At 39.3% G+C, this 15694-nt stretch overlaps 1 protein-coding gene across 2 annotated transcripts in view; it reads right to left on the bottom strand.

Annotated features, from left to right (window-relative positions):
* Wdr47 (WD repeat domain 47) overlaps window positions 1-15694 on the bottom strand; it is a 51012-nt gene that overhangs the window by 12563 nt on the left and 22755 nt on the right. The window contains exons 5-10 of one of the 2 annotated variants that reach the window (XM_038311236.1): window positions 13144-13946; window positions 11508-11634; window positions 9416-9594; window positions 7454-7711; window positions 5143-5218; window positions 2643-2800 (exon numbers count right to left, since the gene is read on the bottom strand). In XM_038311236.1, the coding sequence (XP_038167164.1) occupies window positions 2643-2800; window positions 5143-5218; window positions 7454-7711; window positions 9416-9594; window positions 11508-11634; window positions 13144-13946 (1601 nt within the window). The remainder of the gene's footprint in view (window positions 1-2642; window positions 2801-5142; window positions 5219-7453; window positions 7712-9415; window positions 9595-11507; window positions 11635-13143; window positions 13947-15694) is intronic. The other variant, XM_038311237.1, reaches the window with a different exon arrangement.

Genomic DNA, 15694 nt, shown 5'->3' with positions numbered 1-15694 from the left:
TGAGTTCTAGGATAGCCTCCAAAGCTACAGAGAAACCCTGTTTCAAAAAAACAAAACAAAAACAAAAACCTCCATTAATTCTGTTCTGTCAGGGTTATAATAAGTCTTTAAATGTTCTTTAAAAATTGGTATTGTTGCAGGGTGGTGGTGGTGCACACCTTTAATACCAGCACTCAGGAGGCAGACAGAGGTAGGTGGATCTCTGAGTTTTAAGCCAGCCTGGACTACACAGTTCTAGGACAGCCAGGACTACACAGAGAAACCTGTCTTGAAAAAAAAATTAACCTAGTCAAAAACCTCCTATAAGGGGCAATCATAAGGCTGGAAGTAAACTATTATTGCTGTTTTGCTGAATGTTCATGCTGTGAAACTGTCCTCTAAATATTTGATTATACCCATAGATCTGTGCTGCTCTCAACTCTGGATAAAGCAGTTTCTTTTTGCAGCAGGCAACAGTTAATACGGAGACGGACAGCTGGTCAAAGTGCTAGGAATAAGAGAGCGCCAGTGCTCAGCTCTAAACCAGCAGACCCTTGGAAAGGAATCACTACGAAATGCTGCCTCCTCTGCATGACATGGCATCGCACTCACGGACTCCGCGCAGCTGGGGCACCTACTCTAGACCTGCGAAAGGACAAGCCAGTCAAATTCCAACAACGGACCAGAGAGGGGCTCATGAAGCTCCACTGCTACTTGAGGAGCTATTGGTAATAAGCAGAGAGTCAGGATTCTTCGGGGGTGTGGGCGCTGGTAGGTTACCCATGCGCCAGTGGATGGCCCCATACTCATATGTGTGTGAAAAATACTAACTAGATTCATTGAGTATTTAACTTAAAAAAAATCAGAAGGCAATGGCACAAAGCTTTAATCCCAGTACTCAGGAGGCAGGGGCAGGCACATCTCTGCATTTGATGCCAGCCTGGTCTACAGAGTGAGGTACAGGACAGCCAGGGCTGTACAGAAACCCTGTCTTGAAAAAGAAAGCAAAACAAAAACAAAAAGTGTATGAAGTTGAGGGGCGATGTATGTATGTTCGGGGGGGGGGGGTCTAGGAAGAGTTAAAGGGGGAGGAGTGGATATGATCAAAGTACATTATATACATGTATGAAATTGTCAGGTAAGTATATTAAAATTTGCTTTATAAACACAAAATAACATATCTCATAGTACTTATAATAATTAAAACTTTTAAGGATTTACATAGCTTGTTTGAGTATCTTTATATGAAAACTAATTTTTCCTAGATAGGCACACACAGAGTTTTTTCATTTGAGCCAACAGTACCAACAGTATATAAACTACCACTTGGATAAAAGGCCACTGTTCTAAAAGCTTGTGTGTCTTCTAGAGTATTAATACAATTTTATTTCCATCACCAGAAAAATTTACCAAATTATCTCATAATCTTTATAATGCTCGTTTTTTATTTTATGTGTATGAATGTTTTGACTGCATGCATGTTTATGCCTTATGTCTGTGTCTTATGTGTCAGCATATTGGTTCTCCTGGAGTTACAGATGGTTGTGAGTCAACATGGAACCTGGTACTCAACCCAAGTCCTCTGAAGCAGAAGCCAGTGCTCTTAACTGCTGAGCCACCTCCTAGGCCTATAATGTTAGCTTACTCATAGCAAACAATTTAACAAAAACAAAAACAAAACAAAAAAACTGACAAAAAAGCTCTAATGTAGATTCCTATGAAGTTACATCAAAACAAAAACTAATTTTCTGCAGTGTTGGGGTCTGAGCCCAGTCCAGTGCCTTGTACACCATAGGCAAATATACCACTGCAAAGCTATAAATAATGGATATTAGCATTTTCATGACAAATCTTTTAGAATATATACCTGGTTTTCAAATCCTAAAATTTGCTAGAACAACAGGGTAAAAAAATTATTGTTAGGTTAACCAAATGAAATTTTACTTTTTGTAGGTTTTAAATGGCCAAATATCAGCAATTGCTATAGTTTAACTTAAACTCCTCTGAAACTACAGGAACAGGAACAGCAGGAATGGTGGCAGGTGCCTGCAAAGGAGAAAGAGGCAGAAGGATCTGGGGTTCAAGGCCAACCTAGGCTACAAGTGAAATGCTGCTTCATACGGGAAAAAAGTCTAGTTTTTCAGTCTGTAATGAGCCACCTAGCTGATTTTTGTTTTGCATAATTAATTATAAGAACCCTGAAGATAAAAAGTCATAGAAATAGGAAAGTCTTACTAATACAAAATGCCATAATCAAAAATATGATGGGTGATAAGTTAATAATGAAGGCACTGATTAATAAAGCTTTAACAGAAGAAAAGGAAGAACTGAAACATTAATAAATGACAAATATGAAAAAGCAACCATCTGGGCGGCGGTGGCACGTCTTTAATCCCAGCACTCAGGAGGCAGAGGTAGGCGGATCTCTGTGAGTTCGAGGCCAGCCCAGTCTACAAAGCAAGTTCCAGGTCAGCCAGAGCTATTACACAAAGAAATCCTGTCTCAAAAATCCAAAATAGGGGGAGGGGGATGAAAAAAAGAAAGAAAGAAAGAAAGAAAGGAAGAAAGAAAGAAAGAAAGAAAGAAAGAAAGAAAGAAAGAAAGAAAGAGCAACCAACATAGATAACTGAAAACTCAGGCAAGTGGAACAATGCAATTCTTACCTTGGATCAATTTTTTCAGGATAGGCACACACTCTCAGGGTTTTTGAGTTTGAGCCAACAGCATATAAATTACCACTTGGATGAAAAGCCACTGCTCTAACGGCTTGTGTGTCTTCTAGAGTATTAATACAAACAAACTGCTTTTTTGATTTGTCATCCTACGGAAAGAATGGATATAAAAGTCAAAATATGGAAAAACAAATCGGAGTCACCTTCATCCACTCTAATTCATTTCAACCACATTATTCCAGTTTGATCATTTCATAGTAACTACCAGTAATCTTTTTTTAATTATTTATTTATTTATTATGTATACAATATTATGTCTGTGTGCATGCCTGTAGGCCAGAAGAGGGCACCAGACCCCATTACAGATGGTTGTGAGCCACCATGTGGTTGCTGGGAATTGAACTCAGGACCTTTGGAAGAGCAGGCAATGCTCTTAACCTCTGAGCCATCTCTCCAGCCCACCAGTAATCTTTTAGGTGACAAATATTACTAAACAAAAGTCAGACTAGGACAAAATACAGGGTCTGAAGAGACAGCTCAGCAGTTAAGAGTACTTGTTGCTCTTACAGAGGACCCAGGTTCAGTTCCCAGTACCCACATGGCAGTAGTTCAGCACCATGCATACCTCCAGTTCAGGGGGAACTGATGCCCTCCCTCTTCTGACCTCCTCAGGTAAACAAATTATAACATTAGAACAGATATTCCCATATGAAGCTCTCTTTAACTGTCAGGGGGAACTCACATATACAGTTCTAGTGAAAGCAACAGAGTGTCACTTGTGTTCTAATAGGAAACTCATGAGCTGCTAGTTGAGAAACTGAGGAGAAGTAGCTCTAGACCGGAGAGGGCAACACAATCAGATTACTCTCTCAGGAAGAAAAGAAGAAATATAAAAGGCTATTATTAATTTAACCCATTTATAGTTAAAAACAGACAACTCACTATTATCTCTGGCAATTAATATTTCAGTATTTCAAACTAAAAATGTAGAATGTCCTTTTAAAACTATAAAAATGATTTTAATCAAAATATTTGAGATTTGTGTTTATTTAAAGTGTCAGTCTGTCCGCCACACTCTCCCAGAGAGGAGAGTTGAAGCCACTCTAGACAAAAATGTCCACAGCTCCTGTTTTGTCCTTTGAAACAGCACTGCTACCTTGAGCAGGACTGTCTGGACCAGGAACATGGATCTCCAGATGCAAAGTTGACAGCATTAACGTAATCTTGTCTTTGGCAATGGCAAGGACACAAAAACGCCAATCGCTTCAGCTCTGGTCATAGCAAAGAAGAATCACAGCGAGCAGTGAAGGGACCCTCCCTCTTGCTACCCAAGCTTTCATGCATTCAAACAATGCGCCCTCCTTAGAGAAGCAAAGGCAAAACTAACACCACATACATTTTTCTTATCTAACTGAATTCTGCTATTCATACAGACTTTAGTCCATGTTCAGGAAATGGATGTCAATGAGCAGTATGCAGGAGATAAGAGAAAACGGAGAGGATGGTTGGTTAACACCCTTCTAAACATTAAGAATTTCTTTATAGCAGAAATAATGTAAGTTGATTTTATTCATACAATGTGTTTTACATTTTTTTAAATGCAGCAATATTCTTAATAGAAGACTTCATATAAAAATAAATGCTAGCTTTTCTTGAGATCAAAGAAACTGGAAACACTGGTATCATGCATTTCTTTGTACAAGGAGCAAATATTCCTGGGCACTTAATAAAATGGTGAGCACTCTTCATTTGTTTCCTGTTTGCCCTACAGGTAGCTGGAAAATATCTTTATTTATGAGGCTAAATTCTGAGCTGGAAAAAAAAAAAAGTAAGAAAAGAATCCCTGATTCCAAAACACAAAACACATTGAGATGAAAGGCCCAGCAGAAATACCAATAATATCAAAACAAAGCCACCATAAAATTCAGAGTAGCAGTTCTCAGTGAGGTCATTAATATGAATACTCACAAATGTGTTTTCATTTTTAAGTTAACTGAGTGTGTGTGTGTGTGTGTGTGTGTGCGTGCGCGCGCGCGCGCGCGCGTGCACACACACACACGCACATAAGCATGCGGAGGCCAGAAGACAACTTTTGGGAGTTGGTTCTCTATCCCACCATGTGGGTCCTGGGGACCGAACTCAGCTCTTCAGGCTGGGTGATAAGCACCATCTCCCACTGAGCTAGCCATCCCACAGGTCTTTCCTAAGGCAGACTCTCCATTTAGACCTATCCCACTACTTTGAGATAAATAATGACCATTTCTATAGCTTTTCTTTGAATTAAGAATCTTTTCCAACAAGGCATGATGGCACACACCTTTAATCCTAGCACACGGGAGGCAGAGGCAGGCAGATTTCTGTGGGTTTGAGGCTAGCCTGGCCTACATAGCAATTTCCAGGTCAGTTAGAGCTACACACAAGACCCTGTCTCAGGAAAAAAAAATCTTTGCAATACATACACATACAGAAAGAAACTTCTCCAAAACATTACCTCGTCCCCTTTTGATCTTGATAGATTCCCTGAAGAATCTCCAAGAGATGGCTTAATGACAGAATGTTCTGATGAGCTGTGGGAATAGAATTTCAAATAAAGTTTACTCTAAAAATCACAACAGAAACTAAGTTAATTTAACCTTTCATCTTTATTTTACTTTTTAGCAAGTAATCCTCAGTGACTCCGTTCAAAGACACTGTATGGAGGCCCTGGGGCTGGGCTGACATGGTATCCTATCAGGAGAGCTGTGGAGGGAGGTGAGATGCCATGCTGGAAAGAATGTTCCCACACTGTACGGTGAAGGGCAAGAGCCTCTCTGCCTGTCCCACAGGCCTGCAATGCTAACTCTACCCCAAGCAGAGCCTAGAGACTGCTCTTTATAAAAATTATCTGTCCTTGGGAAAAAAATAAGAAAACAAAAAAAACCAAAACTGATAGTTATCTCTTCCTAGAAGAGTATTTCCAATTACTCCTTGTTTAGTAAGCCAAAGACACATGAACCACCAACACACGCAGTTCTTGTCTAATAAGTTTAAGGAAACCCGAAGAAATTACACTCAGAGGCTTCCAAATCCTCAAAGAAGCAAGGGACTAAAGTTAGCAAGCAAAGAGAAAAGCTTCAAGAACAAAGTCCCAATACTAAAAACAATTACACGCTTTACAGACAAGAGGATTTCATCTCGGGAAAAAATGCAGCACTTTTTTAAAGTAAATTTTTAGAGAATGAGAACTCTTAATCAAAACATCACATCAGGGGAAAAAAATCAATAGAAAATAGAGATGAGGATATTACTTTTTCTAACTTCCTAAATCTTAAGTTTCTAGTTTTAAAAGACCCATGGGGGATTCAACAGAACAGAACTACAGAACATGGGGAAAATAAGGGACCTAAAAATTTCAGAGTGGAAAAAGCAACAGGCCTTACACAAAGGATCAAGAACCAAAAGGACATCAGACTTCTTCATACGAGCATTGAAACTGAAAGGTCACATCACAGAGCTCTCAACACTGAAAAAGGTTACTTCCAGGCAGTTATGGCGCACGCCTTTAATCCCAGCCTTAGGAGGCAGAGGCAGGTGGAGCTCTGTTTAGAGGCCAGCATGGTTTACAGAGTAAGTTCCAGGATAGCCAAAGCTGTTAAACAGAGAAACCCTGTCTTGAAAGAAGAAAGAAAGAAAGAAGAGGAGGAGGAAAGGGAAGAGGAAGAAGAAGAATGGTTACCATCCCAAATTCTACACCAACACTGGGAAATACAGTAACATGAACAGATATGCAAGGTCATAGAAAGTTTACTTCTGACATATATCCTTTTTCAAAGAACTACATGAAAGCTACAGAGGATCCAACACAGGGAAAAGGAAAAGAACAACCCAGGAAGATAAGGAGGAAAGTCCTAAGATTCTCTAGGTCTGGTTTTGTCTTGGTTTTTTTTTTTTTTTTTTTTTTTTTAAATAATGGCGTAAAGCCAGTAAATAAAAGCAAGAATATAATGCTGGAGCTATGACCCACAGAGGAAAGAGACAACAAATTACCTTAATGAAATAGTTTTGTTTCTTACTTTTACTTATGGTGTGTGCATGGGTGTGTGCAATGCTATATGTAGAGGTCAAGGTGCTAACTTGCTGTCTTCTCAGACCTCAGGCCCCCTAAATAAAGCATAACTTTAAGATTTAATTCCTATCTCTACTCAAGAACATTTGTATAACAGCCTGAAACCAGTAGCCCAGTTACAAAAGTAAAATATGACAAAAATTCCTACAAGTACATAAGTGTCAAAGAAGTTATATATTTTTAAATTATCCTACTTGAGAAGTGTTTTATGGTAATGCAAGAAAATGCCCCTTGACTATTCTCACTGCATTAATTAACACTTGTTTACTAGTGATAGAAAGATTAAAAATGTTCTAACTGGTGAAAACATAAATATGCAAAGTCTTTAGCTGCTATAATTTTTTCACAGTTGCCAAAACTGTCCTTCTATAATCGCTCTAACATGCTGTAAAACACCCTCTTGTAGCCCAAAGGTCTATGAGCTTATCTGTTGAAAAATGTCAAAAAACAAGGGGGAAAAATCAGGATAAAGCCTAAAACTACAGACTCTCTCAATAAGATGGTTTTAAAAAAATGGAACTGTCTTGCTGCTGGCAAGGGAACAGAAGGAAAACAGACAGGAAAGGAGAATATAGAGAGATAAAACAGACAAATGGCAGCAGGTCAGAGAGAAATCAGGAGCTAGTGAGCTTGTAGCTTATGTTCCTAGCACCACAGTAAGAAGGTAACATTTCAAGCTTTACACTCAAGCACTTACTTCTGGCTTCCACAGGGTGACTCTTCAAGAAAGGGGATGTGATTGGTAGATCCAGGATTACGAGGAGTGCTTGTGTGAATATGGGAAGTATCGTGGATCAACCTCTGACCGGAATCTTGGGGTGGCGTACTGAAACTAGTCACAGAAGAACTATTGGATTCACTGCTTTTGTTCCCAGTGCACTGTTGGTTGGGCACTGGTACCTCATTACCAAGATTATCCATTCCAATGTTTAATTCACCAAGCTTTTGAATAGACCTATAAAAATAACAACACAGTTTAAAATAAAAGTGTAGTTTAAAACATTCCTTATATATCCAAGAGTAAAAGCTTGAAAAGACAAACACATGTACATATATAATCTAGGGGAAATTTTATTTTAAATATAATCTCCATCAATTTAAGACATAACCAAAGCCGGGCGGTGGTGGCGCACGCCTTTAATCCCAGCACTCGGGAGGCAGAGGCAGGCGGATCTCTGTGAGTTCGAGGCCAGCCTGGTCTACAAGAGCTAGTTCCAGGACAGGCTCTAAAAAGCTGCAGAGAAACCCTGTCTTGAAAAACCAAAAAAAGAAAAAAGAAAAAAAAAGACATAACCAAGACACTAAAAAAGATAGCCGGGCAGTGGTGGCGCACGCCTTTAATCCCAGCACTCGGGAGGCAGAGGCAGGCGAATCTCTGTGAGTTCGAGGCCAGCCTGGTCTACAAGAGCTAGTTCCAGGACAGGCTCTAAAAAAAGCTGCAGAGAAACCCTGTCTCGAAAAACCAAAAAAAAGAAAAAGAAAAAAAAAAAAGATAGTCCAATGCCAGGTGATAGTGGGGACACCTTTAATCCCAGCAGTCAGGAGGCAGAGGCAGGAGAATCTCTGAGTTCAAGGCCAGCCTGGTATACAGAGTGAGTTCCAGGACAGTCAGAGCTACACAGAGAAATCATAATTTGAAAAACTAAAATAAATAAATAAATAAATAAATAAAGATAATTTACTTTAAAAAGAAATTAATATTGAATCCAAAAGAATCTACAAGTTGTCTTGGTTTTTTCTTTTTCTTTTCTTTTTTTTTTTTTAAAGATAGTCTCATTTTGTTGGTCAAGCTGTTCCAACCTTAGTCCTAGGCTCAAATGAGTATCCCACCTTGGCCTCTCAAATAGCTACAGCTATAAAAACATGTCACTATGCCTGGCTGAATCTGAAGGTTTAAAACTAATAACTATAAAATGGCAACCATAGTAGAGTGCTCACAGCACGTAAACAGATGAACTCATTTACTTTCATGGCACCTAGGGAAAATGGATGAGCAGATAGAAACTAAGTATGAGCTGGAGAGACGGCTCAGCAGTTAAGATCACTGCTGCTTTTCCAGAGGGCCTGGGCTCAATTCCCAGCACCCACATGGTGGGTTCAGGGGATCTGATGAACACCAGGCAAGTGCATGGTGCACAGACATACATAGAGACAAAACACAGTACGCATAAAATATTAAAGTTTAAAAACAATACAAAAGAAACAAAGTAACGTCTATATCCTAATCTACCTTGGGTAAAATGGGATCCACCTAGCCCACAAGCTTCCAGCCCACACTGCAACAGTAGTTAATTGGGGAAGAAAGACATATCTGGATTTTGTAACTGAGACAGTATGTAATTCTACATTACATAAAACATTTTTAAAATCTTGAAAATTTCAAACTACATAGAAAATAGCAATTACTGCCTGTTTTTTAAAGATTTATTTTATGGGTTTGCCTGGATGTACGTATGTACGCCACATGTGTATTTGGTGCCCAAATAGGTCAGAAGGGAGTTAACGCTGGTGGGGAGCCTTCTGAGCCACCATGTGGGTGCTGGAACTAGATCTGGTCTTCTGTGAGCAGCAGCATGTGCCTTCCCTCCAGCCCCCGCAGTTACTGCCTGCTGTAAACCGCTCTACATGACTCTCGTGTTTACAGTGAGGCTCAACAGACCTATTAAGGAATTGTTCTGTGAGATTCTGCTGCTGGTCAGGACCGTCCTCTTGGTTCACACCTCCTTCAAGTAACATCTGCTGGTATATCTGCCGCTGCTGCTCCTTCTGCTCTAAATGCTGCTGATAGCGCAATCTTTGCCTGTAATATTCTTGAAATTGTTCAGTGGAATCTCGAAGCTTAAAAATATTAGAAAAACAATACATATAACAGATCATTACTAAATTATGTTTTTACAATATCATCTATAAATGCTGAATAAAAATCACAACTAAAACAATTTAAAAATTACATTGCTCTTTGAAAACTAACAGTCACAGATTATCAGTTCCTTTACTCTCTAACACCAACTGAAATGACTGGTTACTCTGTGTTCCTTACTAGCCCAAAGTTGACATGCAACTGATGGTTATAACAGGTACACAGTCAGAGAATACACATGTAGATAATGATAACTTTGGTATTACTTAAATGTCTAGAAAAACTGTATTACTACTTAGAAAATATTAACCTTAGCCAGATAGGGGTGAGACACGCCTTTAATCCCAGCACTTGGGAAACAGAGGCAGACAGATCTCTGTGAGTTCGAGGACTGCCTGGTCTACAAAGAGAGTTCCAGGACAGCCAAGACTGTTACATAGAGAAACCCTGTCTTGAAAAACCGAAAAAACAACCAAAAAAAGATTACTTTTATCAAACATATTTAATACTAAGCATGTAATAGATTTCTATAGACAGAAACATGTATTTGCCTAAAAACTAGGTTCCAAATGTTCTTTAATGAGTAAAAACCGGTTTTAAGTTCAGGGATCTCAATACTTCCCATTCATTCTCCTAAAGTGTAGGGGCTGGAGAGATAGGCAGATGGGTAAAGATGCCCACTGTCCAAGCCTGACAACCCAAGTGTGTTATGGAGAGAACTAACTCCCACAAAAGCCTCCTCTGACACACACACACATACACACACACACACACACACACACCAATCCAATAATTAAATTTTTTTAAAAGAAAAACTTAGGGGCTGGAGAGATGGCTCAGTCGTTAAAAGCACTGACTGATCTTCCAGAGGACCCGGGTTCAATTCCCAGCACTCACATGGCAGCTCACAACGTCTGAAGATCCAGTTCCAGGGGATCTGACACTTCACACCAATGCACATAAAATAAATGTTAAACGCACTCCTCACGGTCCTGACTTCCTTGCTCATGATCTCTCTCCTTTTGCTCCTCATCAGGACTAACGGGAGACCACCAAGTCCAGTTGGAATGGGACTGATGGAACAGGGAACCAAACCGGACTCTCTGAATGTGGCTGACGGTGGAGGAGGACTGAGAAACCAAGGACAACGGCGATGAGCATGAACTCTACAGCATGGACAGGCTCACTGTGAGCCTTGTCAGTTTGGTTGCTCACCTTCCTGGACTTAGGGGGAGTTGGGAGGACCTTTGACTTAACATAGTGAAGGGAACCCTGATGGCTCTTTGTCTTGGAGAGGGGTGGAGTGGGGGTATGAGTGGAAGGGAGGGGAGGGAAGGGGGAGGAGGAGGGGAGGAGATGGAAATCTTTAATAAAAAAAATGAGAAAAAAAAGAAAAAGAAATAAATGTTAAATAAACCATAAAAAATATTTTAAAAAAAGAAAAGAAAAACTTAACACCTCTTATAAGTGGAACAGTACATAAATCTCTATTCTACGTCATAGTACAATTTCCTGTCAGAAACACATAAAAGATGGAATCTTAGATTTAGATAAAAGTATCACCATTATACATTTTTATTGTTCATTAAACACAAATAAAATATAGAATATGTCTTTAAAATGAAAATTTACTGTAAATTCAATTATTTGAGTCATGAAACATGTGGCATTTTAGATTTTTAATAAATTCTTCTACTTATAAAATACATGATGGCAACTAAACATACTATAAATTCTTTGGAGAGAAACCAAAAAATGAGCCAATAATCAGAATATCTAAAATCTTAGTACTACTCCCTAATATAAAAGTCTTTTACATTGTATATAAGAAATCCTATTAACTTTTACAAAGAGAACAACTTTGAGGCACATTACACTCAGTAAATATTACCTCGTTTTTTTCTTGTTTAGCTGGCACTGGATTCTGTGCTCCATTTGCAGGCTCTTTTTCAAAACCTGTACCCTGGCACGTGGGTTCACTGCTGACAGGTGGCTGGGCCTCAACAGGTGTATCACTTCTTCCAAAAAAATAGAAAAAGCAGAGATGGGGTTAAAATGCATTTTAGAGGAATTTTTCTTGCATTAAAAAGAGTATTAAGGGTTTATTGTTTAGATAGATAGATAGATAGATAGATAGATAGATAGATAGATAGATAGATAGATAAATCACTAACTGCTTTTCATAAATCTCAAATAATGTTAACATTGACCCAGGTGTGGTGATGCACACCTCTAATCCCAGCACTTAGGAGGCAGAGGCTTGGTCTCCATGAGTGTGAAGACAGCCTGCTCTACACAGTGAGTTAGTTCCAGGCCAGCCAAAGCTACATACCTTGTTTCAAAATAAAGAAAGAGAAATAAAAAAGAAAACAAAAAAAGAGGGAGGGGGAGGGAGGGAGGGAAGGAGGGAGGGAAGGAAGGAAGGAAGGAAGGAAGGAAGGAAGGAAGGAAGGAAGGAAGAAAGAAAGAAGTCATCTGAAGATGTTGAATACCAGACACACACACAGATTTATCTGTTGCTACAAAACACCATGGAAACTACTGCAGAAGTTAAATCACACAGTACTGATCTCTCTAGGCAGTGTACACAGGATATATGGAAACACAGTTGTAGGGATCAGGAAGGCAACAGTAGACAGTCATTGTCACAAAGGCAACCTTTGCCTAGGAGCTCGTCCTTCTGACTACTACGTGTGCATGTATAAGAGTATTCGTTACCAGACTTCTATTAATTACTAACAACCATGATAAAGTAAGTGCCACCACACAGAGAACTGTGGTTTTTTTTTTTAAAAAAAAAAGCATTGTGGGCTGGAGAGATGGCTCAGCGGTTAAGAGCATTGCCTGCTCTTCCAAAGGTCCTGAGTTCAATTCCCAGCAACCACGTGGTGCCTCACAACCATCTGTAATGGGGTCTGGTGCCCTCTTCTGACCCGCAGGCATACACAGACAGAATATTGTATACATAATAAATAAATAAATATTTAAAAAAAGCATTGTATCAGTATGAAACTAGACAGAAAACAGAAGACCCAGAAATACACCCATAATGACATGTGTATGAAATGGATACACAGGAAATGATTGTATTAGATGAAATAAACCAGACCAGAAAGACAAATACCTCATTTTCTATCATATGAAGGACCTATATTTACAATTATATTTATGAATATGATGTATGTTTAGGTCATGAAACTAGACAGGGGATCATGACAGGGGAGGAAGGTATCTTAAGGAGAGGGAGAAAAGAGAGGGAAATGGAACACATGTGCACAAAAATGTAAAGAGATGTGAGGGGAAAGGAGGAGCCAGTCAGAAGTGGGCAGGGGATGGGGGCACAGAGGAGACAAATCAGAACCAAGTAATAATGGTATATATGTATAAACATGTGTGCCACCATGAAACCCATTACTTTATAAGCTAACTTTAAATATAAACTTAAAATTCTTAAAACTATAAGATGCTGAACACCAAGAGCATTTGCATGCACACTACAGACTACTTAGAACTGAGCAAATGCCTACCGTTCAGGAGATTCTTCATAGATACTGTGGCATTCTGTATTCTCAAGCATGAGGCTTCTGCTAAGGTTTTGTACTCCTGGATAATGAAAGTTAGCAAAGGAATGTGACATTGGAGAAGTTTTGTTCCCAAGATCTGAGATTCTCTTATCGTGACTGGTTAATCCACATGTGAGGCCATCTAGGGCAGGGTTCAGAGAGCGAGTCATATAGGCATCAGCTGACTGAGGTCTTCTCATTGGTGACGATGGGTAGGGAGAAAGCTTGCTGATAAGAGGAGTCAAGAGATCAGCATACGCAGCTTTTGTAGGTTTCAGGAGTTTGTCAACATGAATATTAAGCATTTTCTGTTCAAATGCACAAGAAAAGACTGAAGAAGGGAGATTCTGAAGCCAAGATAATAAACTCAGATCTAAATCATCACAACCGTTGCCACATAAGAGGTCAATGCCAAGAAGTACTTCACTTTCTGTAATTTCTTCACCCGTTGCTTTACTCTGACAAAACTCTACACAGCATTCATAAAGTAAGCCCTTCATTACGAGCTGGAATAAGCGATTGTTACTTGCTTTAAAACCAGCCTCGCTTAGCTTCCTGTCGGCAGGGATGAACTCTGCGACCATGACACAGACCTCTTCAAAGCAATGAACTCGTGCAGTGCTGGGATTCCAGTCCTTAAATTCAGCGTGATTGGTCAGACGAGGCAGAGTGAGGAGCAGACAGAGTTTGCTGTAATCATCTTTAGAAGGGCAGTACTCTTCTAGAGCATGCAGACACTGGACAGCTTCTTGCATGGTAAATTCCAACTAAAAAATACAAAGGATGACTATAAAAAGAGATGAAAGGCAACTGATCACCTTAAATGAAATGTGAAAGCTGAGAGCATAAAAGATAAATTTTTGTGCCAGAGAACATAGATATAATTTGTAGAACATGTAAAAAATTTTAATTTATGATGTTTTCACAACTTAAAAAATGAAGAATTTGGTTAATTACTAAATTAAAATTTTACCTACAAAATTAACATTCTAAATCAATTCAGATTTAAAATTCTAATTTCCAACTGTTCTTTAATTTACTTTCATTTTGTTAATATGGTTAGATACAGGGCCTCCACATAACTCGGGCTGGCCTTGAACTCAAGCTTCTACTGTCTCAGTCTTATGAATATTGGGGATCATAGTTGAAAGCCACCACGCTCAGCTAAAAGTAAAAACCAAACGATGTCAATAGTTTGTTTGACAAATTGGTTTGGTTTGTCCCAAATGCAAAAGCCATTTTCTCAGTCTCAACTTGTCTTAGAACAAGTTCATATGAGGACAGAAAGCAAAATTCACGAAAGGAAACATTCGCAGTTGATAACTACAAAAACTCCAGAAACAGAACAAAGAGAAGCTTAGCTGAGATGCTGACAACAAAGTGCATACTGAATACCTTGTGGGACTGTCCAACTTGTGGAGTGTGGGGTAGTATGTGACCCAGGTTAGCTATGAATATGCCTAACTCAAAAATGTAAACTTGCCTTTAATCCTAGCACTCAGGAGGCAGAGGCAGGCAGATTTCTTGTGAGTTCAGGCCAGCCTGGTCTACAAAGTGAGTTCCAGAACAGTCAGGGCTGTTACACAGAGAAATCCTGTCTCTAAAAAACAAAAACAAAACCAGTAACAACTAAATGTAAACTGATTTAAAACACTGAGGGTTTTTTTTTTTAATTTCAAGTAAACTGTGCAGTTCTTGAGTCATGTCCCAATGTCAAAAGGTTAAACACACCTGATAGAATTGAATTATTTTGGCCTATCTTACATGTGGGAGAAATTAGGATACAGATTTAATCAACTGGTTAGTGACAAACTTAAAATAATAAGTTGAGGTTTTTAACTTGCTCCAATGTTTTTCCTACTTGTGAACATTATTATCTGGCAAAAATTCCCACTGTAATATCCTTTGGGTTAAGCTATGATCTGAGAACCTGTTTTCCCCATAATCTGTTGTAGGTATAGCTCAGGGATAAAGCACTTGCTACACAGGCATAAGGACCTGAGTTCAGATCCTCAGAACTAGGCCAGCAAGACGGCTCAGTGGGTAAAGAAAGGGATTGCTGTCAAGCCTGACAACCTTCAGTTTAATCCCCAGATCCATACACTGAAAGGGAAGAACTGATTAAAATTATCTTCTGATATCCACACATGTGGATCCCGGGAATCCATGTCCAGCAGTTCACAACCGCTTGTAACTCCATCTCTAAGGAATCCAGTACTCACTTCTGGCCTTCACAGATATCTGCATACACGTGCACATAACCACACGCAGATAAATGTATCTACACATAAATAAAAATAATTCTTTAAAGTAACTTTCTGGCTGACAAGATGGCTCAGGGGAGAAAAGCACTTTGCACACAAGTCTAATAGCCTATGTTAAATCCACAGAACCCACAGCAGAAGAAGAGGGAAGACACAAAATTTTTCTCAGACTCCCATGCTTACCACAATGCTCTGACATGCACACTCGTGTGCGCACACACACACACACATACACACACACACACACACAC

The sequence above is a fragment of the Arvicola amphibius genome, chromosome 14 (genome assembly GCF_903992535.2).
Source record: "Arvicola amphibius chromosome 14, mArvAmp1.2, whole genome shotgun sequence".
Taxonomy (NCBI): Eukaryota; Metazoa; Chordata; class Mammalia; order Rodentia; family Cricetidae; genus Arvicola; species Arvicola amphibius.
The sequence above is the reverse complement of the archived record's forward strand: the minus strand, read 5'-3'. Positions and strand labels throughout refer to the sequence as shown.